The sequence below is a fragment of the Rhamphochromis longiceps genome, linkage group LG14 (assembly GCF_057381845.1).
Source record: "Rhamphochromis longiceps isolate RC_006_pf linkage group LG14, R_longiceps_female_GT1.1, whole genome shotgun sequence".
NCBI lineage: Eukaryota > Metazoa > Chordata > Actinopteri > Cichliformes > Cichlidae > Rhamphochromis > Rhamphochromis longiceps.
Genome location: NC_140570.1, coordinates 14,177,419 through 14,203,880, shown reverse-complemented (window position 1 = coordinate 14,203,880; position 26,462 = coordinate 14,177,419). Strand labels below are relative to the sequence as shown.

The following is a 26,462-nucleotide window of genomic DNA, read 5'->3' as shown; positions in this document are numbered from 1 at the left end:
GGGGTTTTATGATGGGGACGCCTCTATAAAGCTGGCTGTAACTAACAAAGGGGTGAAGATTTTGCAGAGGGACACACCGGGGGTAAAACTGATTTCGCAACAGCCACAATGTATAATCGAACTGGTTGAAAACTAAGTTATTGCATACAGTATATCCCATTCATTATGCTGCAATTCTGTACTTTTTTTTTTCTTTTAGGAAATTAGCTCTTTGTGCATATCAGTATTTGTATCTAACACACAGAATTTGCTAAGACAGAACTGTTGCTTTGAAAAGCTAATGGGTACTACCAGTTACTGTATTTGTAAAGAACCAAACTATTTGTGCAGGACCCTTTAGATAAACTGTTCTCACTAAGGAAATGAATATATTCTGTTGTCAAGGTGGGGTTAGGGTTAGGAGGAGGACTGAATGCTACATCAGGGATGGGTGGGGTGGGGGGCTCGTTTCTCTGTTGTCTCCGCCCTGCTGACAGAGTTGCAACACTTCAAATGACAGTCAGAAGAAATGGCTGATGAACTGAAAACCACTTACTTGCATTGTGTATTAAAAAAGTTTAAGTTAAGGTGTAAATATATACAGTATATATATTAAAATGAATTTTAAGTAAAAAGAAACGACCAAAGCATTCATTTATATGAATGTGTGAAACATTCTTTTATTGTTTTTGTACAAAAAAAAAAAGATTTCTATTCATCATGTTGAAGTAAGTAATTTAAAGACTTTTTATCTGCTACTTATGAACTAATGTGAGGTCAATTTAGGGATGGGAAACCATAAGTGATACACTATAACGCTCTATACGTGTTCAGAATCTGTGTTCTTCGCTGCCTGGAGTTTCATCTTTGTCTGGAGGAATTGTCTCTTTTCTGCTTCTTTGTGCTCACCAATAGACCCCGAAGTAAAAAAACAACAGAGATAACCAAGAAGTAGCTGGAATACACGGTGAACTGCAAAGAAGAGTACATGTTTAAAAGGTTAATGACGCTAATGGACAAATAAACAGTGCTGCTGTACATATTTTGTGATCTGATGGCTTACCTGGGGAATGATGGCCAGGCCTAGCCCTCTACTGTCAACTACAACAGACGTGATAATCGTCTGTAGAGCCAGTGCTCCAAAGGTATTTGCCCCAAAGACTAGTGCATATCTTTCCATTGAGAGATCAGCTGCAATCTGATACCTGCAAGCATAGAATTTGTCTTAATCTAAAGGTTGGGGAGGGTTTTTTTAATTTTTATTTTATTTTATTTTATTTTTAGCTTTTTTGCTCTTATATCTGCAATAAAAATCAAACTAAACTGTGGTAAAGTATAACCCTGATGTGACTTGACACTCTTACATTGCTATAGTTATCAGCGTCATGTACAGTGACTTGAAAACGACGTAACCGCTGTAGCAGACCCAAATGTTGCCAGTGAAAGTCATGAGGAACAGTGAAGCTGCACTCAGTCCAGAGAAACCACCCAGGGCCAGCTCTCCCCACTGCTCCCATCTTACCTCAGTAAAGCCTATCCCGTAGGCAGTGGCTGCACCTGGAAAGCATGTACACGTGGGATAAGACAAATTAGGACAGCTGATTAGGTACTGAGAAATCTTATGTGTCCCTGATAACTTCCATTTGATTTAGGGAGGGGGGGAAATGCCATCTAATGTTGCTTACTTAAGAGGTTTGAGACTGCCTCCACGCCTCCGTTGTAAATGCTGAAGTTCTGAGAAGGCTGCACATGCTCCCACAGCACCTGCGCAGTATGGTGTGGGTATCATTAAGTTGTTCAAGGATGTGTGTGTGTTTAATTATTTCTGTTTAAAATATATATCTAAAATGCCTTTTATTAACACAAGAGAAGGCTTCAGCAACTACAAGGCACTACTTGTTCACTGCAGGTAAACCCATCGTAAAGCAGCCCCCAGTAGCAATTTGGATTGCTGCAGTGATTCAGATGCTTTTACAGCTCACATTTTTGTTTATGCTGCCTTCATAACCAGTGTTGGGACTAACGCGTTATTAAGTAACGCGTTACAGTAACTACGTTATTATTGTGGTAACGAGCACGGTAACTAGTTGTCAAAGAATAATGTTTAAATGTTTTTATGCTTTGCTTCAATACTGATAATTGTAATGTTCTTATTCCTCTATGAATAAAACATCAAGAATTGCTCCTGGTGCTAGCTTCAGCTAGCTGTTTATTATTCTTTCTACCACGATCACTTCTTCTTCTATTCTGTATATCTTATTGATTCCAGAGCGCCCCCTGTGGGTAGCTTCAACAATAGCAACTATCATTACATCCCCTTTCCAAACAGGTTGGTGTTATAATAAGCACAATTCCAAAGAGAACTGTTACTCTGTAACATCTGAACATTCTTGTCTAACATTCAACATGTTATAAATTGTGCAACAAACTACATTCAGTAGTGTTCTCTTTTTTTTTTTTTATAACCAAAAGTTGTAGCACAAGTCAAACAAAATAAATCCAAATGTATACCTTACATCTTCCAGAATGAACCAAATGAATCCCATACAGCCCTCGAGCACATTAGAACTCTTCACCTTTGACAACTTAAACAGTCAATAACACATAACTCAGCAGGTCTCAATTAAGTGTGAACAATTACTATTCTAAATGAATTATTATCCGTTATTTACTTGCGATTTATTATTATTATTTTTTAACAATTCTTTACCACAACAGTTCACACTTGTTCTATGAGCCTCTCTGTACGTTTCTTAGGTCTGGTAGACCTTCTCAGTATCTCAGACATTGGGGAAGTTGAAGGAGGCTCACTGTGGTGCTCAACAGGGTTATCAAATCAAATCAAATCAAATCAAATCACTTTTTATTGTCACATCACATGTGCAGGCACACTGGCACAGCACATGTGAGTGAAATTCTTGTGTGCGAGCCCCACAAGCAACAGAGATGTGCAAACACAACAACACAAACGAGCAAAATACAAGAATGGCCAACCTGAAACTAATAAATATATGTACAATATATAATAGTGTATGCATTTCTGGATGTGTATACTAAATATTTTCCTACGCGTGTGTGTGTGTGTGTGTGTGTGTGTGTGTGTGTGTGTGTGTGTGTGTGTGTGTGTGTGTATACACATTTTTACAAATTAAATAGTAAAAAAATAAAATAAAATAATAATAATAATAATAATAATAAAATATATAAAATATACAGAGTTGAATATGTGCAAAACAAGTGGCATTTATATACAGTGTGGAGTGCATAATGTTGAAGTTCCAGTAGTGAAGCTGAGGTGTCTATGACGTGTTCAGCAGTCTGATGGCCTGATGGAAAAAGCTGTCTCTCAGTCTGCTGGTACGGGACTGGATGCTGCAGAACCTCCTTCCTGATGGAAGCAGTCTGAACAGTTTATGGCTGGGGTGACTGGAGTCCTTGATGATCCTCCCCGCTTTCCTCAGGCACCGCTTCCTGTAGATGTCTTGGAGGGAGGGAAGCTCACCTCCAATTATCCGTTCAGAGCACCGCACTACTCGCTGGAGAGCTTTGCAGTTGTAGGCGGTGCTGTTGCCATACCAGGTGGTGATGCATCCAGTGAGGATGCTCTCAATGGCACAGTGATAGAAGGTCCTGAGGATGCGGGGGCTGCGGGGGCTCATGCCAACGAGGTTAGCACCTCGTTGTTCAGTTCCAGTCTCTGTGTCCTGCTGTTTAACATCCTGTGTCTTTAACAGACTTCTCCGGTTTCTTCTTAACACTTGTCCATTCTCTGTCTGAACAGCAAACGATCTGGGCCCTACTTCGCTGAGAACTGTTGCTTTTTTGTCCCAGAAATCTGGACCTGCAATCCTCACAACATCTCTTTCCTGAAGCGGTTCCAGACGGCTTGCAGTTTTGTCATAGTTCCTTTTCTGTCTGTGCTTGAGTTTCATCCTTTTGTCGGTCAGCTTGTTGTCATGTGCATTGTCATTTTCCTTGGAAATGTGTGGAAGTGTGGTGCGGAGCTTGCGATGCATGAGTAGCTCAGCAGGTGATGCCCCACACTCCAGGGATGAAGTTCTGTAGCTTAGCAGAGCCAGGTAAGGGTCGGTCTTACTGTCTCTTGCTTTTTTGAACAATCTCTTTACTATTTGGACTCCTTTTTCTGCCTGTCCATTCGCTTGGGGATACAAGGGACTAGAGGTGATATTGTTAGAGAGTTATCTCTGGGATGCTGGGATGATAGCTCCCTCAGGACTTAAACTCCGGTCAGAGAGTGGGGCACAGAGAGTGATGTCCGGATATACTTTAATGGAAGTTAATAGCAGCTCAACAGTACAGCAGTAGGCATACTTAACGAATGTGGGAGGGGTGGACAGACGTGTGGTTCTGAATAACAAGAAACAAGGAGAAACAATTTTCACATATAAATATAACACTCGTCACTTCCCAACATCATGCCAATATAATGAACTGTAACACAAATAATCAGCTGAATGCTCTGACATAAGAAAGTCCCACAATCCCATTTGAACAGGCAGGAAACAAGAATACCTACATATCTCAGACAACAGAAAGGACCTAATGCCCCCAAATTAGGAAAGGTCGCAATTACATGGTCTTCAGTGCCCTCTAGTGGCTAAATAACACAACCGCAGTACACAGATCCAACCCGCAACAAATGCTACGGTGGTAAGTCACATGCCTCTACCAATCTCGATAAATCTCCTAGCATAAACCCCCTGTAATCAATGTCAAAGTACAACCCGTGCTATAAGTGGAAATAGACTCGTAGAACTGGAGGGATTTTGAGTCACATTTGCACAGGAACGCACACGGCTGGAGATCGCTATTCCCCCACACTCATGGAGAAAAACATGGCTAGTGCTCCTCGGACTCGTGATACGGCAGGAGCGTCGTAAAAGCATGTGACGTCATCACCGCAGCAAACAGTAAGAACAAAGTGGAACTTATCGACAGAAATTAACACTGCACTTATAGCGATGCAATTGAAATATAAGGAGACTTTCAGACACAGCCGCCCCCAAATTTAAGTAATAAATTTGCTCCTCAACCGAAAGTCTAAGCACCATTGGGTTGACAGTACTCATCATCCTCCCAGGCTGAGAGTCTGACTAATCTGGCAACTGGTCGAAGATATGTCTGTCCCTTGACTGTCACCTCAGCCGCTCTCACCCGACTGTCTGGCCCTGGACAGGCCTTGACCACCTTTCCGATGGGCCACTGCGCTCGCGGTAGTTGTGAGTCAACCACCATAACCACTTGTCCCATGGTCAAGTTGTCAGTTTCCCCCTGCCATCTTTGTCTCCTCTGAAGATCCGGCAGATGGTGACGCAGGAAGTTGGACCAAAAATGGTCCGCCAGAATCTGACTATGGCGCCATCGCCGTCTTCCCAGCATCTCACTCGAAGCACAAATCACCTGGGGGAGTGATGCATCTCGTCGCCCCATTAGCAATAAGTTGGGTGTGACTGGATCCGGATCCGCTACATCCGAAGAGACATACCCAAGAGGCTTTGCATTAATGATCCCTTCCACTTCGATCAGCACAGTTTGCAAAACTGCCTCTGTCACCGTATGGCCTCCCAACACCACTTGAAGAGCTGTCTTCACAGATCTTATCTCCCGTTCCCAAGTACCTCCAAAATGGGGGGAACCTGGTGGATTAAACCGGAACTCAATCCTCTGCTCCGCCAGCTGCTCTTTAATGGGGGCTTCAAGAGCTGAGAAACTAGACCGCAGTTCGGTCTCTCCTCCCCTGAAGTTGGTACCACAGTCAGATAGGATCTCATATGGCTTGCCCCGGCGTGCAATAAACCGACGCAGAGCCATGAGAAAGGCATCGGTATCTATGCTGTCCAACAGGTCAAGATGCACACAGCTCGTAGTCATGCATTTGAATATGATACCCCAGCGCTTTTCAGTGCGCCGTCCCACTTTGATGTTGTAAGGGCCAAAGCAGTCGACCCCAGTGGACCAAAAGGGTGGTTTGTATAGGCGCAGCCTCGCGGGGGGTAGATCTGCCATCCGAGGAATATCAGGACTGGCTCGCCACCTTCGACACTCACCACAGCTGTGCTGGTGCCGCTTGATTGCCTCCCTTCCTCGGAGAATCCAATATTTCCTCCTCATCTCCCCGAACACTCGTTCTGGCCCAGGGTGCAACAGCTGCTCATCATATTGCCTGATCAGTAGTTTAGTCACCGGATGCTGCGGATCAAGGACTATGGGGTGCATGGCATCCAAGTCCAGACCTTCTGCTCTTCTGAGTCTTCCCCCAACTCTTATCAGTCCAATAGCCGGATCATACTCTGGAGCAAGTGTTAGCAGGCGACTCTGCTTAAGAATTGCCTTACCAGCAACCAGGGTCTGTAATTCCTCGGGGAAGCTATCATTTTGATCATTAAAAAGAAAGAGAAAAATAAGTGTGTCTGTGTCTAACTTCAAAAGTCTTTCCTCTCTTAGAAGTCTTTCCTCTCTTTCCTCTCTGCAATGTAAACAAAATAAACATAAAAGCAGGGGCCTAAACCAAATTAGACTTTATTTTGTCTGCGGGCTCAAATTGTTTATGCAGGTGCATGCAGCAGAGGTTATAAGAATGAGTAGTACAGCGGCAGTAGTCATTTTCAGGATGGCAAGATATTATAGCACAGATGAAGTGTTGGAAATGGTCCTGGACTCCGAGTGTCAGGATAGCTCCTCATCCTCCTCCGAGGATTCTGGAGAGGAAACGGATGAATCTGTGGAACTAGAGCAGCTTGAGTCCAGTTCCGACGAAGAAACATCTGACGCTGAGAGCGAAGGGGAGACGGAGGAAGCAGCTTCGGGATGGACTGCAAAAAATGGCAAAATCATTTGGTCCCCCACTCAGACGGAGACCCTCCGCTATTTTCCTGCAGCTATTGTCACCCCAGGACCGACGCACTACGCCGTCGCCCGAATCAGGGACCCGGGATCCAGCTTCGCACTCCTCTTCACGGATGAAATTGTGCAGCACACGGTGGCAATGACTAATCTGCACGGGAGACGCGAAGTCGCCGGCTGGTATGACATGGACTGTGATGAATTGCGTGCTTATGTTGGGCTGCTAATTTTAGCTGGTGTTTACCGGTCAAGACACGAATCGTCTCTCAGCCTCTGGGGTGATAAATGCGGACGGGATATTTTTCGAGCCACCATGTCTCTGAAGCGTTTCCAACAAATCGGCGGGGCGCTTCGTTTTGATGATAAGCTTACCCGACCCCGACGCCGTCAGGACAAGCTGGCTGCCTTCCGCCAGGTGTGGGATTTGTGGACAACTCGCCTGGAGCTGCTCTTCAACCCAGGCAGAGACGTTTGTGTTGATGAACAGCTCGTCCCGTTCCGAGGAAGATGCAAGTTCAAGCAATATATACCAACGAAGCCAGCAAGGTACGGTCTAAAAATATGGGCTGTATGCGACGTGGAAACCTCCTACGCCTGGAGACTCCAGATATACATGGGCAAAGTTGGCGATCGCGCGGAGGTGAACCAGGGGATGCGGGTGGCCCTGGAGCTCACAGAGGGGCTCCAGGGAAACGTGGTCACATGTGACAATTTTTTCACGTCCTTTGCCCTGGCAGAAGAGCTGTTGAAGAGGAAAGTGGCCCTAGTTGGAACGATTAGGAAAAACAAGCCGGAGCTTCCGCCTCGATTGCTCCAGACAAGAGGGAGAGCGGTCCTGTCGTCTGCGTTCGCCTTCACGCTCACCCACACTCTTGTCTCCTATGTTCCCCGACGTGGCAAAAATGTGCTCTTGATGAGCACAAAACACCGCTCTCCGGATGTGAGCATGGAAGGGAAGCGAAAGCCAGTAATCATCCAGGATTACAATCGGTGCAAAGGTGGTGTTGACAACCTTGACAAGGTAGGTGTCATTACGCATCAGTTACGCACAGATTTATTCCTTGCTCATATATTCTTGTGTAAAATATACATAGGTTTGAAATTTTCTGTTTTTGTGTGTGTGTGTGTGTGTTTTTTTTTTTAGGTTGTTGGCACCTATTCCTGTCGGAGGATAACAAAGCGCTGGCCAGTGGCACTCTTCCACAACCTGCTGGACGTGTCACTGTTCAACTCCTATGTGCTGTGGACAGCTGTCAACCCATCCTGGAATGAGCAGAAATATTACAAACGGAGGCTGTATGTTGAAGAAGTGGGTGAAGCTTTAGTACACCCACACATACTGAAGCGAGGACGCCTTCCCCGCTCATCAGGTGCTGCAGCCATCGTGACGAGTGCGCAGAGTGCTGCTGCAGGCCCCGCCCTGATCCCTACTTCCAAGGGCAGGAGACAGTGCGAGTTCTGCGCCGAGAAAAGGAGACGCGTTGTCGGCACCTGCTGCAAATGCGGGAAGTCCATATGCAAGGACCACATTCTGATCATTTGCAGCCACTGTGTCAGCTGAGGACTCTGACACACCTCCACATACACACCACACCTCCACATATGCTCTCCCCCCCTCCCTTGCTCTTTCTTACTTATATCTTTCCCGTTCCCAAAAACATAAATGTTGATGTTCATTGTTCAAAATAAAAGTTTTTCTGGTTCAAACTGATCTTGTATTTTCATTTACATATTTTTTTCATTTTATTTTAGAACACAACAAGGAAAAAAAGCATTTATTGGGGAAAAAGTGAAAAACCATAATATACCATTATATTGAATTTCCTCTGCCCCTGCATTAAAAATAATGCTGGATCAAAACGAACGTTGGTTCGAATCTTTGACCCATCTAAAGGCCTAATTATAATAACAATCAAATATTACTTCAAATTTTTTTTTTGGAAAATATTTAGTTTTTTTGTTTTTTGGGGCTAAAAAAAATGGTGCGCTCATGTAATTAAACTGCGATTAAAAGGGTTAAAACCCCCAAAATATAATTAAAACTTTATATGAATATTTCAGGGAGAAGTAGTTTTAAAAGATTGGCTAATTTAAAGTGGAAAAAAAATATGAATATATAATCTTTTTATAGCATTTTTTGGGGCGTGCCACAAAACGGTCACTAGGGGGAAGGGTGTGAGGTTTTTTTTTATTTGCCCCTGCATTAAAAATAATGCTGGATCAAAACGAATGTTGGTTCGAATCTTTGACCCATCTAAAGGCCTAATTATAATAACAATCAAATATTACTTCAAATTTTTTTTTTGGAAAATATTTAGTTTTTTTGTTTTTTGGGGCTAAAAAAAATGGTGCGCTCATGTAATTAAACTGCGATTAAAAGGGTTAAAACCCCCGAAATATAATTAAAACTTTATATGAATATTTCAGGGAGAAGTAGTTTTAAAAGACTGGCTAATTTAAAGTGGAAAAAAAATATGAATATATAATCTTTTTATAGCATTTTTTCGGGCGTGGCACAAAACGGTCACTAGGGGGAAGGGTGTGAGTTTTTTTTTTTTAATTTGCCCCTGCATTAAAAATAATGCTGGATCAAAACGAATGTTGGTTCGAATCTTTGACCCATCTAAAGGCCTAATTATAATAATAATCAAATATTACTTCAAATTTTTTTTTTGGAAAATATTTAGTTTTTTTGTTTTTTGGGGCTAAAAAAACGGTGCGCTCATGTAATTAAACTGCGATTAAAAGGGTTAAAACCCCCGAAATATAATTAAAACTTTATGTGAATATTTCAGGGAGAAGTAGTTTTAAAAGACTGGCTAATTTAAAGTGGAAAAAAATATGAATACATAAGGTTTTTATTGCATTTTTTGGGGCGTGGCACAAAACGGTCCCTAGGGGGAAGGGTGTGAGTTTATTAAAAGAAGGCAGGAGGGTTAAAGACGGACCAAAGGAAGGAAAGCATATATTTTGGTTAAGTTTGATAAATTAGAATTAGAAGGTATTGTTACATTAAAATGATCAAAATGAAATAAAAAGGCTATACCAAAAACAGGTTATAACATAGGAAATGTGAGGTTTTAAGATGAAGTTAGTATTAACAAACAGGAGTTGTTTCTAGGCAGCATTTAGCTATGATGAAATGTATGCAGGAGTAATTGCTTATATGCTTAAACTTAATTGATTAAAGTGGTTGTTTTCTTTTGGAGCTTTTAGTAGAATAGGCGTTTATAATGATTTTCTTGTTAAAAAGGTGACTTTAGATTAGAATAGAGGAATTTGCAGCAGCGACGGTTTGTGTACAGGATGTGATGATCAGATAAGGGAAAATAGAGTGTGCAACCGGACGTGTAACGAGTAACGTTGAAGAATATATATAAATACAAGTCAATAAGTTAAGAAGATAATTAGGATAAGGCTTTTGATTAAAGAGTCCCAATTATGATAAGTTAGGGAGGTGCAGGAAAAGGTGTTTTGTTTCCTTTGCAGAAGATCTCTGGACCACAAGAGATGGACTGAGAAAACCTAATCTTACGCATGGAGTATTCTCGAGTGGGAGCTGGTGTTTATTACTGGACCAATTGGCTGACATGAGGTTGTCTGATTTGCTGAGCCAGAGGACAGCTAGAGAGGGTCAGAGCGAGGACACAATGTATTGCGACCTCTGGTGTTCCAGAGGTCGGGAGAGGGAGTGTGGAGCAGGGAAATTATTTTACTGCTATTGGTAAATAATCATCATTATTACTATTGCATTATATCCATATATAATCTGCAGCATTGATATTGTATTCAGAGGTTTAAACAGTGTGTGTGTCTTTCAGAAAGACTAAGTTGCAGTTGACAGGAAGTTGCAGAGAGTTTGCAGAAGTGAAAGCAGAGTCTAAGTTATTCTGAGGAGCAGGTTAGACGAGGCTATTTGAATTACTAGGTCATTCAAATTGTCTGTTATACTTTTATATTCTTTTACTAAGCTCTTAGTAGAGGTTCTTGATTAAAACATTTATTCAACATAGTGCCGGAATTGTGCCCCAGTTCTGGTGTCAGACCACACATTCAAAATTACCCCTGGATCAACTTCATCAACTAAACGACACAAGCGAGAAGCAAGCGACGTCCGACCCCACGACTCAATATGGGGCAGTAACGTACCACAAGAGTTCAAGTTATGGACTACTGGACAGAAAGTCCTGCACTCACTGTTCCCATGGGTGGGAAACGGAAAAAACATGCTGAGGATTGAGACTTTGGACTACAGATTCGGACTATTCCTGAACAGCTCAACAAAAATCAACAAGGCACAAAACGAGGAAATTGACGCAATAAGAATAGTGGTCATGCAACACAGAGTCGCCCTGGACATGATACTTGCAAAAAGAGGAGGGCTCTGTGTCCTATTCAACACCACTTGTTGCACCTACATACCAGACAACATGCACTCTCAGAACATGACGGATGCTTTGAACACTTTGAAAAAGCTTCAAAGAGCCCAATTTGAGGACTATATGCCTAGCTCTGAAGACTGGCTAACATGGCTATTGAGTGGCAGCTGGAAGACTCTATTAATGAAAGGACTGGTTATCATAGGAGTATTGCTTTTGTTACTGTGTATGTTTTCCACATGTATCCTGCCATGTATCAGATCGATGATTCTATACATGGTGAACACATTCATTATTGCATACGTCGGAATCCCTCAAGAAGACTGTGAAAGTAATGTCTAAACCTAACTGCTTTACGTTACAGCTCCAGAATGTTTCGTCACAGTTCACATGCACAATGAAGTTACGACCGAAAATGTTTCTACAAGTGGCCGCTAACTGATGAACAATGTATTGTGATGAGTGAAAACATTAACAACAGGAGGGAATGTCAAAGAATAATGTTTAAATGTTTTTATGCTTTGCTTCAATACTGATAATGTTCATATTTTCACTGTGCAGCTCAGCTTGATAAACGTGAAACTGCAAGCCGCGTGTGCCATGTGATAAGGCCACAAGATCAGCACAAAAATACACATCTTCAGAAGCTGATAGGAGCTTCACCGCACCCACACGTCCGCAGAAGTTGACTCGCATTATCTTTATTATTCTTAGAAACTGACTTGCTGCACACACACATACACACGAACATGAAAAACAGGAACTGCTATCTATGCTTTAAATAAAGGAAACGACTGCAGCTGAGTGTGAGTCTCTTTGTTGAGCGCTCACCCGTGCACGTTAAAAATCTCTCCAAGTGTCTAAGTGTTGTTTCTTCACCTGAGTGGTTGATAATTGTTGATATCCTTGACACTAGTTATTATGCCAAAACCGGGAACGCGTTACTCGTTACTGGGATTTAGATAGGCTCATTATTCGTTACTTCGTGTGGTGGCATCGCGGAGCTTCCACAGATTCAATAACATTAGCAAGTGGTGGAAGCCAGCAGGTGGATGAAGGAAAAGGGAGGCAAGAGGAGAGACCCGAAGCTGCCGCTGGTCCGAGTTTCAGGTGATTGAACTTCAGGTAAGAAGTTATAACCTGCAGTCCATCTGCACTCAGAAAAATTATGGTTCTTAAATGGTTCTTCAGATGTCTTCATGGTTCTTTAAAGAACCATCATACGTCAAAGAACCTTTTTATTTTGTGGATGGTTCTTCAGCTATTACAAATGGTTCTTTAAAGAACAAAAGGTTCTTCATCCTTAGCTATCTGAGTTTGTTGGTGTAAAATGGCATAAATAATATTCACTTTAATGAGGGTTTAAATTATACTGTGTGTTTTGTTTGTGTGCGGGGGGGGGGCAGATGGTGGGATACTGAATATTCAAATTAAAGTTAGAAACACTTGCTTAAAAATATTCTGATGGCAGGGGTGGGTGCCAAAGCCTGAAGACCCCCAGCACCCACCCTGCAAACCCACTGATCACAAATAATGTGGTAACAGAATATAGAATTTATTATTAAGCCGTTTATGAATATGGTGAATTTATAAATTAACAATCCATTCGGGGGATATTAGACAGATTCAGATACTGATCTATATCAGATCTCTCTCTCTTGCTCTCTCTCTCTCTCTCTCTTGCTCTCTCTCGCTCTTGCTCTCTCTCTCTCTCTCTCTCTCTATATATATATATATATATATATATATATATATATATATATATATATATATATATATATATATATATATATATATATATATATATGTCAGCACCTTGTCTCATCCTGAGTGTCAGCACCACAGTCCAGGATGAGACAAGGAACATCCAAGAATACATTGGGAAGATGGCCCCAACTGACCGAGTGCTCAGTGAATACCTCAGGCAGCAGAAACCCAAGAAAGAGGAGGGAGACGAGGAACCATCATGGAAGGACAGGCCCCTGCACGGTATGTACCACCGGCAGATAGAGGAGGTGGCTGATATCCAGAAATCCTACCAGTGGCTGGACAAAGCTGGACTGAAAGACAGCACAGAGGCACTAATCATGGCAGCACAAGAACAAGCTCTGAGTACAAGATCCATAGAGGCTGGGGTCTATCACACCAGGCAAGACCCCAGGTGCAGGCTGTGTAAAGATGCCCCAGAGACAATCCAGCACATAACAGCAGGGTGCAAGATGCTAGCAGGCAAGGCATACATGGAACGCCATAACCAAGTGGCCGGCATAGTGTACAGGAACATCTGTGCCGAGTATAACCTAGAAGTCCCGAGGTCAAAAAAATGGGAGATGCCCCTCAGGGTGGTGGAGAATGACCGAGCTAAGATCCTGTGGGACTTCCAGATACAGACGGACAAAATGGTGGTGGCTAACCAACCGGACATAGTGGTGGTAGACAAACAGAAGAAGACGGCCGTAGTGATCGATGTAGCGGTTCCGAATGACAGCAATATCAGGAAGAAGGAACACGAGAAGCTGGAGAAATACCAAGGGCTCAGAGAAGAGCTCGAGAGGATGTGGAGGGTGAAGGTAACGGTGGTCCCCGTGGTAATCGGAGCACTAGGTGCGGTGACTCCCAAGCTAGGCGAGTGGCTCCAGCAGATCCCGGGAATAACATCGGAGATCTCTGTCCAGAAGAGCGCAGTCCTGGGAACAGCTAAGATACTGCGCAGGACCCTCAAGCTCCCAGGCCTCTGGTAGAGGACCCGAGCTTGAAGGATAAACCGCCCGCAGGGGCGTGCTGGGTGTTTTTATATATATATATATATCATAATGATAATACTAGTTACTGTGAACTTTACAAACCACCCAGCAGTAAATAATAATTGCACATGTGATCTGAGTACTTGTTTATCACTGCGCAATTTATTATTATATGTGTCAAGCCAAATAAATGACAGGGAGAGAGAGAGACGTTAGAACACGTAGTACAACCAAAGGGGGGGGGGGGCAACTGTAGGGATGCGCATGCGCACACAGATCGCGCGAGCCTTGAACTTTCTAACGGAAAGAAAACTTTCTCTCGGACGTTGCCAGTGGATAACAGTCTTCAGTACCTGCTGGTCTTTAAAGGATTCTGGATTCCTGGACTGTTGGAAAAGGTAAAACATTTTCATAAAACCTTTTTATTGTTTTGTTTTTGTTACTCGTCATTGTAGCTTGCTGTTAATGTTGTGCTAACAGTAATGGTTAGATACGTTAGCCTTTGACGTTAACGCAGTTTAGTATCTGGTATAAAGAACTGTTTTCCTAACAAAACCACTGTTACAATTAACCCCTGGAGGGTCTTAGAAAAATGCATACACTATCGGTCTTAGAGCCACAAATCGACCCAAGACTCTCCAGGGGTTAAGTGAAGGTGCTCCCAATTAATTTGGCCTGTAAAATATGTGGCTATATTGCGTGCTGCGTACATAAACTAATGTCAGGTAGACAGATATTAAAATTAATAATATGGTTAAAGTCACCAAAATGGCGCCTGAAGCCTGTTGTGTGAGCTCTGTGTCTGGTCTAGAAACTCAGAAATTCAGTAGCCTGTACTTTGAATTGTGGAGTAGCTGTATAAAATACAGCAATGCATAAGTGTTTTGAATAAACAGAAATGTGACACATGAGAAGTTGTCTTTGACTGTTACTGTATAACTTATTTTCAGAGTAGTTGACAAATTATGCTCCAGTCATTTGATGTTACCAAGATAATGTCCGTTTTTATTATAGTTAAATTTTTTTTTATGTACATTTCATTTATCCAACATCATATATTAGGCAAAAAAGAGGTCATTATACTAACAAGACCAGATAATCGAAAGCATAAAATAATCAATATTTATCTGAAGAAGGCTTAAAAGTTAGAATAAACAGTGGTATAGTGGTTAGCGCTGCTGCCTCACAGCTAGAAAGACTCTGTTCAATTCCCGGGGTCAACCGGGTGCCTTTTTGTGTGGAGTTTGCATGTTCTCCCTGTTTCTGTGTGGGTTTCCACCCACAATCCAAACATACATATCTGAATGACAACCCTGCCATGGACTGGCAACCTGTCCAGGGTCTACCCCGCCTAAAAAAAACAGCTGGGATAGGCTCCAGCACCCCTCCGATCCTTATGATGATAAAGCGGCTTGGAAAATGAATGAATAAAAAATAAATAAGTTTTTGATGTCACAGAATAAAACAATGTAATGGCATTTTGTTTTGTTTTAACAGATCATGGCTCAGCAGTGGACTGTTGGAGAAGTATCTCTTTGGCTTGGGGAAAATGAATTGGCAGATTATCAACAGGTCTTTGTAGGTGAGCATTTCTATGGATGTGCCATATCAGTGTCCACAGTGCTCCACAAGAAAACCAACATATGAAAAACTGCTGAAACATCAACAGATATACCATGAAAGTGAATGTGGATTCTTCATTGTCTGCAGACTAGAAGACTGTCCCAGAAAGTTTTTGTCTGTGAAATCTTTGAAAAACCACACAAGGAAGAAACATAAATATCAGAAACAAGGATTAGAGTCTGCCCCAGACTGTGACCCTGTCATCCAGGAAACTGTTGAATTTCCCCAATCATCTGAACGAACTCTGAGTGAACTTGTAGAGAACTTTACAGAGACTGTGAGAAAACAACTGGCATTGTTTTCCTTGAATCTTCAAGAGAAAAGTATTGTAAATAGAAAAGTTCAAACATTTGTTCTTATTGAAGTAGAGTCACTTTTCAAGTATTTTATTGAAAACTATAGGGAGATATTTTCTAAATGTTTGCAGACTCTTAATTTTGATATATCAAGTTTTCATTATATTGATGACAATAGTTTGGTAGAACATTGCTTCAGTGCAGTCAGCAACACATATCAACTAGACAGATACTGTGTTGAGAAATTAAACCTGATTGAACCTGTTGAATGTATCCTGGGGATAGATCCTTTTACTGGGAAACAGGACACTTTTCAGTATATGCCACTTCTAAAAGTCTTAGAATTAATATGTAATGATCCTAACATTTTAAGACAAATTTTTAGGCCAGAATCCCGTGCTCCTGAAACCTTAACAGATTTTAGTGATGGGAAAATTTACAAAGAAAGTGATTTTTTTAACACAGACAACCCACATTTGAGAATTCAGTTGTACAGTGATGAATTTGAAGTTGCTAATCCATTAGGATCAAAGAAACGTCTACATAAAGTGTCTGCATTTTATTTTACTTTGGGAAATATTCCACCAAAAGACAGATCTGTTTTAAGACATATTCATCTGTTGATACTTGTAAAACATAGATTGGTGAAAACATATGGATTTGAGAAAATATTAGAACCATTAATTTGTGACCTACAGGTTTTGCAAGAACGTGGATTACGATTAAAATTTGAAGACAGACAGTACTGCATCAAAGGTGGTCTGGCCACAATATCTGCAGACAACCTAACCTCTCACACACTTGCAGGTTTTAGCTGCTCATTCAGTAATGGTAGAATATGCAGGTTTTGTATGTGTCATTACAAGGACCTGTCTAGGATCATTAGTGAGGGAGATTGTGTTCTTAGAACAAAGACTGTTCATGCATACCATCTGCAATGTGTTGAAGATGACCCCCACTGTAGGTCAGTGTATGGTGTAACTGGCCCATGTGCCTTCAACAAGCTGTCATATTTTGATACCACAAATGCATTCCCACCTGATGTAATGCATGATTTTCTTGAGGGGGTCATTCCTCTTGTTTTGAAGTCTGTTGTAAAAGCCTTGCACGAGGACAAAACCGTTACTATCCAAGAGGTGAATGACAGCATAAGGACTTTTAGTTTTGGACAGAATGACTGCACCTCCAAACCTGCTCTAATATCTGAGAAGGTAGCACTGGATGGAAATATCTCTGGAACTGCTGTTGAGAAATGGACATTATTTAGGACTCTGCCTTTCGTCATAGGCTCCAGGATTGAAAAGGGTAACAAGTTTTGGCAGCTTTATCTTTTGGTTCGAGAAATAGGAGAGATTATTCTTGCTCCAACCATCAGCACTGACTGGATTAGTAATCTACATGAACTGATCACTTACTTTTTGACAGATTTCATCAATCTGTTTCCTGGTGTGTTTACACCCAAGCTGCATTTTCTGCTACATTATCCTCAGCTCATCCTTGATTATGGGTCACTCCGCTCTCATTGGTGCATGAGGTTTGAAGCCAGACATCAATATTTCAAGACAGTAGCAAGAATCACCAATAACTATATTAATATTTGTCAGACTTTGGCAAAGAGGAATCAGCTTCGTCAGTGCTGGGAGTGGCAGCCTGAACGGATCATCAGGAGCGATCATACACAAGCAGCAGTTAATAACTTATCACTTCAAGAACTTCCAGTGAACTTGCAGATTTGTTTGCAAAACTTGGAGACAGCCGTTACTGTGGATGAGAAACTCTGGACAAGTAAATGCATCATTTTAAACTCTGTAAAATATGCAGTTGGAGATTTCTTCATTTTGGAACTTGTGCATGCAGAGCAAATTCCACTGTTTGTGAAAATAGTCCTGATTGTGTATATCAGGGCCAACTGGTTTCTTGTTGGAAGACTTTTCACAACACTGGAGTTTATAAGACACCTTCAATCATACCACATCAGAGAGACTGATGATCTGTTGATATTCAAGCCTGGGGATGAGGTAGACTTTCATGCTTTGGACGCATACAGATGTGATGGTCAAGACTTCATTACACTGATCCACCGACCTTTTAAGGCAGTCCATACCAAAGTTAGGTAAGATACATCCTAAACCATGACTTTTTAGTTAGGAGTTGTCAACCACTGTTAAAATGATTTTAACCACTTTTTGGCTATTCCACAGGTCTGTCATCATCTATAGTCACTAATGAACTCATAGCTGTTTTTTTAGTAATGTTTTATAATATTTTTATTCTTTATCTTCGACATGCTCATTTCTGTTTTGATCGTGTCTTATTGTTTTTCTGTGCCACAGACAATGAAATCGATGGATCGACACTTCTGCAGATGACTGAAAGAATGAGTGAGCGTCTTTTTCCAAAAGTGAAAGACCAAGTGAAATTTTTGTCTGCTGTAGAGAAGCTGAAAGAGTGAGTCTTAAGTTGACTGGTTGATTCACTGAATTGTACATTCATACAATCCAGTGTTTCCCCTCCCCTAGGTTTATGGTGTTGGAGGGTGGGGGGCAAGGGGTTGACGCAAGCCCTGTTCTGTTTCTCCAGCGTTGATGTGCATCACACACCCATTTACTTTCAAATTGAAATGTCACAGCCACTCTTACTCTCTGTTATGATTCTGTTTCTGTAGTTCAGCAGCTGTTATTGTACGTTTTAAATATGCGGATATTCCTGATGCAGGACACAAGGACACGTATATTCATGTCTTGTAACAAACTCTAAACATACTTCTTACTTCTTCTTGCAGTGGAAGGCAACACAAAGAAAAGCATACTGTGTCAGCACTCCAACCTATGTTTAACTGCAAAGTGCAGTTTCCTCCAGCTGTGCTCACTGCGTTGACCAATAAAGATGCAGCACTAAAGTCACCACCAAGAACAGACTCAAAAACATGCTTATTCAAGCACTGTTTGACCACTTGAGTAATGAGACAATGTAAGTCTATATATAATTAAGATTTGATCCATTTAAAATACAGTATGTACATCAGAATTTAAGTTCATCATTCAAAATTTGCAGGTATCCCTCTCTTGTGCAGTATGTAGACCTTCTGAGGACTGTCCTTCTGAGTTTTCCTTTTTTGAAGGAGAGTTATGGCTCTGGATATGTAAGTATTCCTGAAAAGCAAACATTGATACAATTGTCCAACAAATTGTCTTTGAATTGCCCAATTATTGGCTAATGAGTGTAACATGCTAACATTTTCATTGCTACATATTCAGAGGTTATCTGTTCCCTTGTGGCCACTACAATACAAGTATTAGTATTGTGATTTTTGAGGCAGATGTCGTGCAGTATGGTCAAACAATAAATAAAATATCAATTGCTCTTTTAAATTAATTGTTTCATTTCTCTGTGAATTCTCAAGTGAATGGTGTGAAATTCAGCATTATATTAGCTCTGTTTGCCTTTGTATCAGGATAGTGTAGTTTTTGTATTTAAAAAATTAAATTTGAAAATAGGGCAGGGATAGCTCAGTAGGTAGTGTGGTTATCCCATGATCGGAAGGTCGGGGGTTTGAATCAACTGAACGGCTACCCTGAGGTACCCTTGAGCAAGGTACCGTCCCTACACACTGCTCCCCAGGCGCCTGATTAGTGGCTGCCCACTGCTTCACTGAGTGAATGGGTTAAATGCAAAGAGAGAAATTTCCCTGTGGGGATCAATAAAGTATACATTATTATTATTAAAAGGTAGAGGTATTAACATATAGACTGAAAGATCATGACGAGTATGCTTGTAGGACATATTGCCATTAATACTTTATCTACCTTTTATAGTGTATTTAGCCAATCTAAAGTGCTCCAAACATTTATATCATGTGTTCGATCAACTCCTAAGAGTTAAAGAAGAGATCTGTAAATAGGAACTAATTAGGTTATGACATGATTACAGCAAACCTACCAGCTTTATGTCACTCAAAGTTTTCTGGTAAATGTCTTGCATAAAGGGAGGACCTAGTTGCACCTATTTATGAATAATTAGTTACATTTTTATCATTTGTAGGATGCTCTGCATGAGTCTCTCAGGAACAAGTTTAAAAAGGAAAGAAGACCACTAGTAGACGTAGAGGAAATTGAAAAAATGAGACAGAAATACTCAGTTCCAAATTCAGGAAGAAAAAGATCATCAGATATCCAGCCCTGTATCCTTTTGAAAAAAACCAAGGCAAGTTAAATATGCTCAATGTTTGTTTGCCATTTTAAATTGTACATAAAAGTTAAAAGTATTGTTTGTTTGTTTTTTCTCTCAATATTTGCTAAACTTTTTAATAACCAGGATATCAATCCTCTTGACGATGGGGAGGATGAAAGGAGCACCGACCAACATGTATCAGTGATTAAGCAAGAGTGCCAAAAAACTAGGCCAAATGTGGATGTCATTCAAACGCACCTCAGGAAAATACAGAAGTACAGAACACACTACATTCTTCAGCATACTACTGAAGAGGTTCTACGAGAATTCCCATGTCTCACTATCCCTGTTGTGGTGAGTGTTTTATCAAAAACTGCAGCAAAAAACAACAATAACAATAGTGCACAGCAAAAACACGAATATGTACTGATGTGCTGCACATTTATACAGACTTCTAATAATCATGTACCTACAGGACAGGCAAAGTGACTGACTCAGCAGATTTCATGAGTAATAAAAGTACACTAACAGAACACTAACAGAAATTGCCACATTGACTATGTCTTTCTCTTTGGTTTTATTTTCATGCTACAGGATAATTTTGGACTAATCTGATGCCAATGATAGTTTTTTGGGAAGAATAGTCTAAACATCCCTTTTGCACAGCAATGTGTACTTGAGAATTAAAGTAAACAAATGCAAAATTATAATTTCTTCTCTAATGATAATTGATGTGTGAAATAATGATTGTTCTGGTTTGCTATATAATGGTATATATTATGGTACAAAGCTAATATGTATATGTTTATCCTTTATTTTAGCTTCTTGAAGAGGCTTCCATGTTACTTAAAACTGATGTGGACAAAAAAGTAATCCGAGGATTCAGTAAGTTGGCAGCGAAGCTTGTGTCAATAGCCCCAAACAGCAACCTTAAAAGCCTCTGCTTAAAATCTGTTGATGAGAGCCAGACAGACACTGAAAGAAAAGGTGAGGGCACTTGGCAATAATGAGCAAAAACATTTTTAACTCCTATCTCAGATACCACTTTTTAAGGTTTCACATACAGCACATTAGTAAACACAGTGTCCCTTACAACAGCGGTCCCCAACCCCCGGGCCTCGGACTGGTACCGGTCCGTGAGTCGTTTGGTACCGGGCCGCGAGAGTTGAGGCTCAGGTGTGAAATGTATAGTTTTTCAGGGTTTTTATCGGTTTTCAGCGTTATTTTGTTATCGTTTTTATTGTTTACTCGGTTTTCCTGGGTCTTTTCACGTGTGTTATGAATAAATTTTCTTTTTTTCGGTACCGGTACTAGTTTTATTTTGTTGTATTTATCCGCGACACCTTAAAGGCCAGTCCATGAAAATATTGTCAGGCATAAACCGGTCCGTGGCGCAAAAAAGGTTGGGGACCGCTGCTTTACAATATCCACAGACTGACATTTCTCCTGTCTCGTCTCTGCAACGATGTACTTTAAGATTTAACTGATATACCCTCGATGCTATATGTAGCATCGTTACATATGTAGAGTCGTTACTATACAGTTCCACCAGTTCTTTGAAGGAGAGTAGGTGTGGATTTCATCAAAAAAACGATTAATTACACCATTATTCGAATAAGTCAAGGAAATACTCTATGAAGATTTTCAGTCATTCACACAATGTTTATCCCAAAAAATGTTCAGTGGCAGCTAGACTTGCTTTGCAAGTTCTTTAGGACTCAAATTATTTAAAGCTAGCAACTTACAGAACTGAACAACATTCTGGGGGTTTTGTATAAATGCTTAACATTTACACTGAATTACACTGAAAAGTTAATTAGGTATACATTTACTGCACTAATGCTTATGTTCTGCAAGACATTCAACTCCTGATAAAGGCACTCATATGGCCTTTACACCTTTGTATTAACAAAATTGGCCAGAAAATACTTACATATTTCTCTTTATTTTTCAGGTCAGATGGTAAACACAGCTGTTCTTCTCCTGCCATCTATTTTCAAAGAAAATGCCTCTCATCTCTTCGTCATAAATAAGGTAAATTTATATATTTTTTGGTATGGTGAGAGGGGGGGGTCTTGAACAAATCCAGTATTTTACAGGAGTTTTATACTTTCATTGGGACAGCTGTTGTTTATACTTATTTAAACTATACTCCTCATTTCAAGAATTTAATTTCTGTTTCAGGATCCACACAGCCCGATACCTACAATCGTACTCAGCAGCAGTGACGGCAAGCCCTTGAGTGATTCAACTGAGGTCAATGTCCAGATGGATGGACAAAAAAGGATTCTGGACAGTGGGGAAATGGACATTTCATTGGCGATGGGTATTGTCTTCTCCCTGTACCATGTCTACAATGTTGCCTATCCAAGTGAACTAAAAAAGACATTTTGCTTTTTGGAGGCATTTGTTCTCAACTTGGGAACTCTGACTACACCTGTACCAGTAGCTGTGCAAAGAGTGGCAAATGCATTAAATATCTCATAGATTGCCAGCATAGTGCAGGTGAGAGACTGAAATTATCCCAGTGTGGACTAACAAAGGACCATGAGTCTCACATTAAACTTAACTTACATAACTTAAGGCTGCAGTTCATTGATAATTTAAATAAAAAGATTGTTCTTGAAATAGTTTTACTGAAAATGCAAACATGCTGATGAAAATGTGTTGTTTAATTGTCTGTTATGAAAGTATTGCTATTTCTAATGTAAAAATTGTTGTTTTATCTATAGTATAATATTTATATGTATTTATAGTAAAGATATTTAATTATTACTGTTTAAATGACTTATATGCTATTATTAGTAGTGGTGTTGTGCTTAGCATTAAAATGTCTTTTTCTGTAATACAAAGTGTCAATAAACCATTAATATATGTCTATGTGCTTGTATTTATTTTACCCTACTCAAATTCAATTTATGATACATTTTATTTTGAAAGATTTAAAATGGTTCTTTAAAGAACCACTCAAAAAAGGTTCTTTAAAATGGTTCTTTTAAAGAACCATTTGAAGGATCTTTTTAAAAATGGTTCTTTGAAGAACCATTTCTTTCAGTGGTTCATTGAAGAACCTTTAAAGGTGCCCCAAAGAACCATTTCTTGATGGTTCTTTGGGGCACCTTTGAAGGTTCTTCAATGAACCACTGAAAGAAATGGTTCTTCAAAGAACTTTTGTTTGAAAGGTTCTTTGTGGCACCAAAAAAGGTTCTTCTATGGCATCAGTCTAAAGAACCACTTTTAATTCCAGTTGGCACCTTTATTTTTCTGAGTGTGGGTCAGATATGAACCAAGTTTAGGTGGAGTTTATTTTCGTTATGCTGACTTTTTCGTACTGTACTAGCTAGCATGATGGAGTTTCTATACAGCTGGGTGGTGCTATGTTACTGATGTTGAACTTTATTTTGTTCATAAGGTTAATTATTAGAGTTGTCAACCGTCCCGTAAAAAACGGAATCGTTTCGTATTCAGAGAAAATATTATGCGTTTCGTATTGAGGTGAAAAGGAACACAGTTTGTCCCGGACTTCAGCTACAATGAAAAAGACACAAAGCTGGAGTTATTCTGTGTTTACGCTGCACAGCTGCCTCTTCTCCTCTCATTCTCTCCCCCTCTCTCTCCTGTTTCTACTTCAATCATGAAACTGATCAATGATCAGCTGATCGGCTTTTCTCTCTTGTTTATTTATCGCCCACTTTGTGCCAGAAAGAGGAAACCAGCGGATGTCGCGGTAAACAACAGCAGCACTTTTAAGCTTGATCAGCTGTTGTTAGAATTTATTTAATATTAATTTCTAGTATCAGCTGATGTTTGCTGGAGCCACAGCTGTAAAGCTGCTGGTCATGATATCGGTTTGGTTATCTGGTGAGAGGGAAACATGAAGATGAAACCAGGAGATGTCCTTACTGGATCATCAGAGCTGAACAGGTGATGGAGAAACAGGTTTACCTTTTAGGTCACATGAATGAGTTGAAGGGAAGTTATGAACTGTTTCAGATAAATAACACCAGGATCCTTTTCTAAGTAGCTGACAGCTGGTAACTGTGCAGGGGCGGGTCTAGCAAAGTGTTGCCAGGGGTCCATGTAGGGCATTAAAAGGGAAATGGGGGCACAAGGAAATACTTTCTTATTCTCATTTAAAATGTCTCACTTTAAAAAAAAAATTATCTGAGTCTTGCAACAAACGATTGATAGATTGATGCATATATATACCATCAGAACAGTGTACATCACTGTCACAACAGTGTTTATTTTCATTCAAAGGCTTTATGATTTTTCCTATAATGGTGGGCCGGTCTCTAGTCAAAATGCCCGGGATGATTTTTTTGTCCCAGTCCAGCCCTGTATGCAGCTCAGCTGCAGTCTGGTGTTACCTACATCTTCCTATTCAGAAGGCAGAATTTCCGAGTTCTGAGTACAATCAAAAGCACCACGACTGCAGTTTTTGTGTTGGATGTAAAAAGCAGGCTAAATAGAATCAGGCGTGGGATTTCTCTCGTGGAAATGTGCACATTATCTTTTCCTTTCTATTGGTAGGTGGCACAGTGCACTTGTGGCAAGTAAGCAAGCTAGAAGACTGCCAATCTTGCTGGGTATCCAGTTACGGAAGCAACACATAAACAAGAGAATTCTGAGTAAAACCAAAGTTACTTTCCCTAGTAACTAGTTACTCTGAAAGTAACGAGTAACTTGAAGTAACTGGGTTACTTTTGATAGAAGTAACTAGTAATGTAACTAAGTTACTAATTTAAAGTAACTTACCCAACACTGTTCATAACTGACCTGCACATAGTTGACAGTCTGGTTATACCCACAGGTAGCCATTGCCCACCACACAGACCAGTAGAGCAGCTGTCTAGAGGAATAGCAGTGGCGGAAATCCCTCCACAGCTGGAGGAGGACTTGGCCGCAACTCTGCGTAACGATAGATTCCTCAAGCTTCTCAGCATCAGGCTCTCCTTCTCCACTCTCCATTTCACCTCCTCCATTTTCCAGTGATGCATTTATTGTGTTTGACTGTTCTGCTGCAGTCTGTCTCCCACGTCTTTGATGAAAGAACATGCTCTTCTGTGGCACTGGCAAGAAGAAGGAAGTGAGGAGAGCGATGGCAGTGAGAACCAGAGTGAACACCAGGATGTTGTTGTATGACATGAGGTCGAAGCTGACAAGCAGCTGACCCAACACGGAGCCCACTGTATACCCCAGGAGCTGGACACTGCGGCTGTAAGAGGTGGCCTTTCGGTATCTCTTCAAATCTATTACACTGTAATAAAGAGCATATTCAAAATGTCAAGTCTCCCATGAGCAATGCTAAAAATCCAAATCTGTGAGATGTACTACATGACCTGTAAATGTAGGAGAAGTAGGCCACGTCGCTGGCTGTCGCAACTCCGCAAAATAACTGCATAGCCTGCATGGCTGGCACACTTGCTGTCCACAGCAGCAGTGCTTGGGTGATGAAGATCATAACACATTGAAACACCACTACAGGCATGTAACGCAGCCAGTCAGTGAGAAGGAACACCGGCACTAGTACGGACAGATAGGAGTATGTCCACACTGGGAAAATTTGATTGTTGACCTGTCAGGGAAAAACTCATCAAAGGCAGGAAATGCATGACTTTATAGCAAATGATTAAAGGTTTCAGAATCTTGATTGGATTTCTATCACTTAGATTTTTTATTTTTATCTTTTTAAAGATGCCGGTTATCTCTCTGCTATGAATCACCAGCTTGTGTGTGCATGTGTGTGTGATTATTTGTAATTGCAGCATGTACAAAAGAGCAAGTTACCAACTTTTTCACCATAAGGACCGAAAAACTGAAAATCATTTCTTTTCTAAGTCTGTTTTGATTGAATTACACTATAGCCTTTCTAGCATATGTCATATATACCTGCTCAGTTGTCAGATTCTTATCCGGTCCTGTCAAAAATGGGATGAGAAAAGGCTCCAGTGGTCTAACTGTGCTGAAGAATCCATAAATGCAAAGCAGAATAGTGGGATACTTCCAGTCTGATCTCCACTTCTTCACTGCCTCCATGTTGGCTTTCCTGTTTCATGTGTAAGTGTGTGATGGGGGAAAAATACCTCACAACTCTCTAGGCATTTTGTTAATCAGCAACCTGGTCAAAGAGCAACACAATCTTGGTGACACTCGAGCACAAGCTGAGATAAAACTTTGATAAATTAAACAGGTAAGCGCCCAAAACTCTGGACTTTAATACCAATCAGAAGTAACTGTTTTATTGTGTTGTTTGTCTTCCTGTCTGGGTTGCAGATAGCAAAAATACACAACACATAAATGTTTGCTTTTCAGTGTATAAACGTTTAATGTTACAGTTTGTAGTGTTTAAGAAAAGCATATTTACAAGCTCTCGTTAGTTAATTTGCAGCTGTTTAAGGTAAATT

General features: G+C 40.7%; 2 protein-coding genes across 4 annotated transcripts; one reads left to right on the top strand and one right to left on the bottom strand.

Moving 5' to 3' along the window:
• Positions 1 to 783: 783 nt before the first annotated feature.
• On the bottom strand, positions 784 to 26,094 carry LOC146653788 (thiamine transporter 2-like). Its single transcript, XM_085380174.1, has 7 exons — positions 25,948 to 26,094; positions 25,398 to 25,633; positions 24,835 to 25,315; positions 1,665 to 1,743; positions 1,344 to 1,536; positions 1,043 to 1,184; positions 784 to 951 (listed from the first exon to the last, which is right to left on the bottom strand). The coding sequence occupies exons 1-7, from the start codon at positions 26,092 to 26,094 to the stop codon at positions 841 to 843; spliced, it is 1,389 nt and encodes a 462-aa protein (XP_085236300.1). The 3' UTR covers positions 784 to 840.
• LOC146653789 (uncharacterized) lies at positions 14,257 to 22,867 on the top strand. Of its 3 annotated transcripts, none has more exons than XM_085380178.1 (8): positions 14,257 to 14,364; positions 15,464 to 15,548; positions 18,219 to 18,333; positions 18,668 to 18,855; positions 18,940 to 19,027; positions 20,877 to 20,940; positions 22,010 to 22,089; positions 22,240 to 22,867. In XM_085380178.1, the coding sequence occupies exons 4-8, from the start codon at positions 18,812 to 18,814 to the stop codon at positions 22,540 to 22,542; spliced, it is 579 nt and encodes a 192-aa protein (XP_085236304.1). In that variant the 5' UTR covers positions 14,257 to 14,364; positions 15,464 to 15,548; positions 18,219 to 18,333; positions 18,668 to 18,811; the 3' UTR covers positions 22,543 to 22,867. The 3 variants fall into 3 exon arrangements, with proteins under 3 accessions (XP_085236304.1, XP_085236303.1, XP_085236301.1); XM_085380177.1 differs by having other exon boundaries at positions 20,877 to 21,042; XM_085380175.1 differs by lacking the exons at positions 14,257 to 14,364; positions 15,464 to 15,548; positions 18,219 to 18,333; positions 18,668 to 18,855; positions 18,940 to 19,027 and adding an exon at positions 19,997 to 20,409 and having other exon boundaries at positions 20,877 to 21,042.
• Positions 26,095 to 26,462: the final 368 nt, after the last annotated feature.

What these genes read in the sequence shown, in the direction of transcription:
- LOC146653789 (XM_085380175.1), top strand. Translation starts at nt 20,107, where the DNA reads ATGTTTGTTTGCCATTTTAAATTGTACATAAAAGTTAAAAGTATTGTT. An exon ending in GACAGACACTGAAAGAAAAG is followed by an intron (nt 21,043 to 22,009) that starts GTGAGGGCACTT and finishes TTTATTTTTCAG; the next exon opens with GTCAGATGGTAAACACAGCT. An exon ending in ATCTCTTCGTCATAAATAAG is followed by an intron (nt 22,090 to 22,239) that starts GTAAATTTATAT and finishes TTTCTGTTTCAG; the next exon opens with GATCCACACAGCCCGATACC.
- LOC146653788 (XM_085380174.1), bottom strand. Translation starts at nt 26,094, where the DNA reads ATGGAGGCAGTGAAGAAGTGGAGATCAGACTGGAAGTATCCCACTATT. An exon ending in AGAATCTGACAACTGAGCAG is followed by an intron (nt 25,634 to 25,947) that starts GTATATATGACA and finishes TTTCCCTGACAG; the next exon opens with GTCAACAATCAAATTTTCCC. An exon ending in GGCAGTCTCAAACCTCTTAA is followed by an intron (nt 1,537 to 1,664) that starts GTAAGCAACATT and finishes CATGCTTTCCAG; the next exon opens with GTGCAGCCACTGCCTACGGG.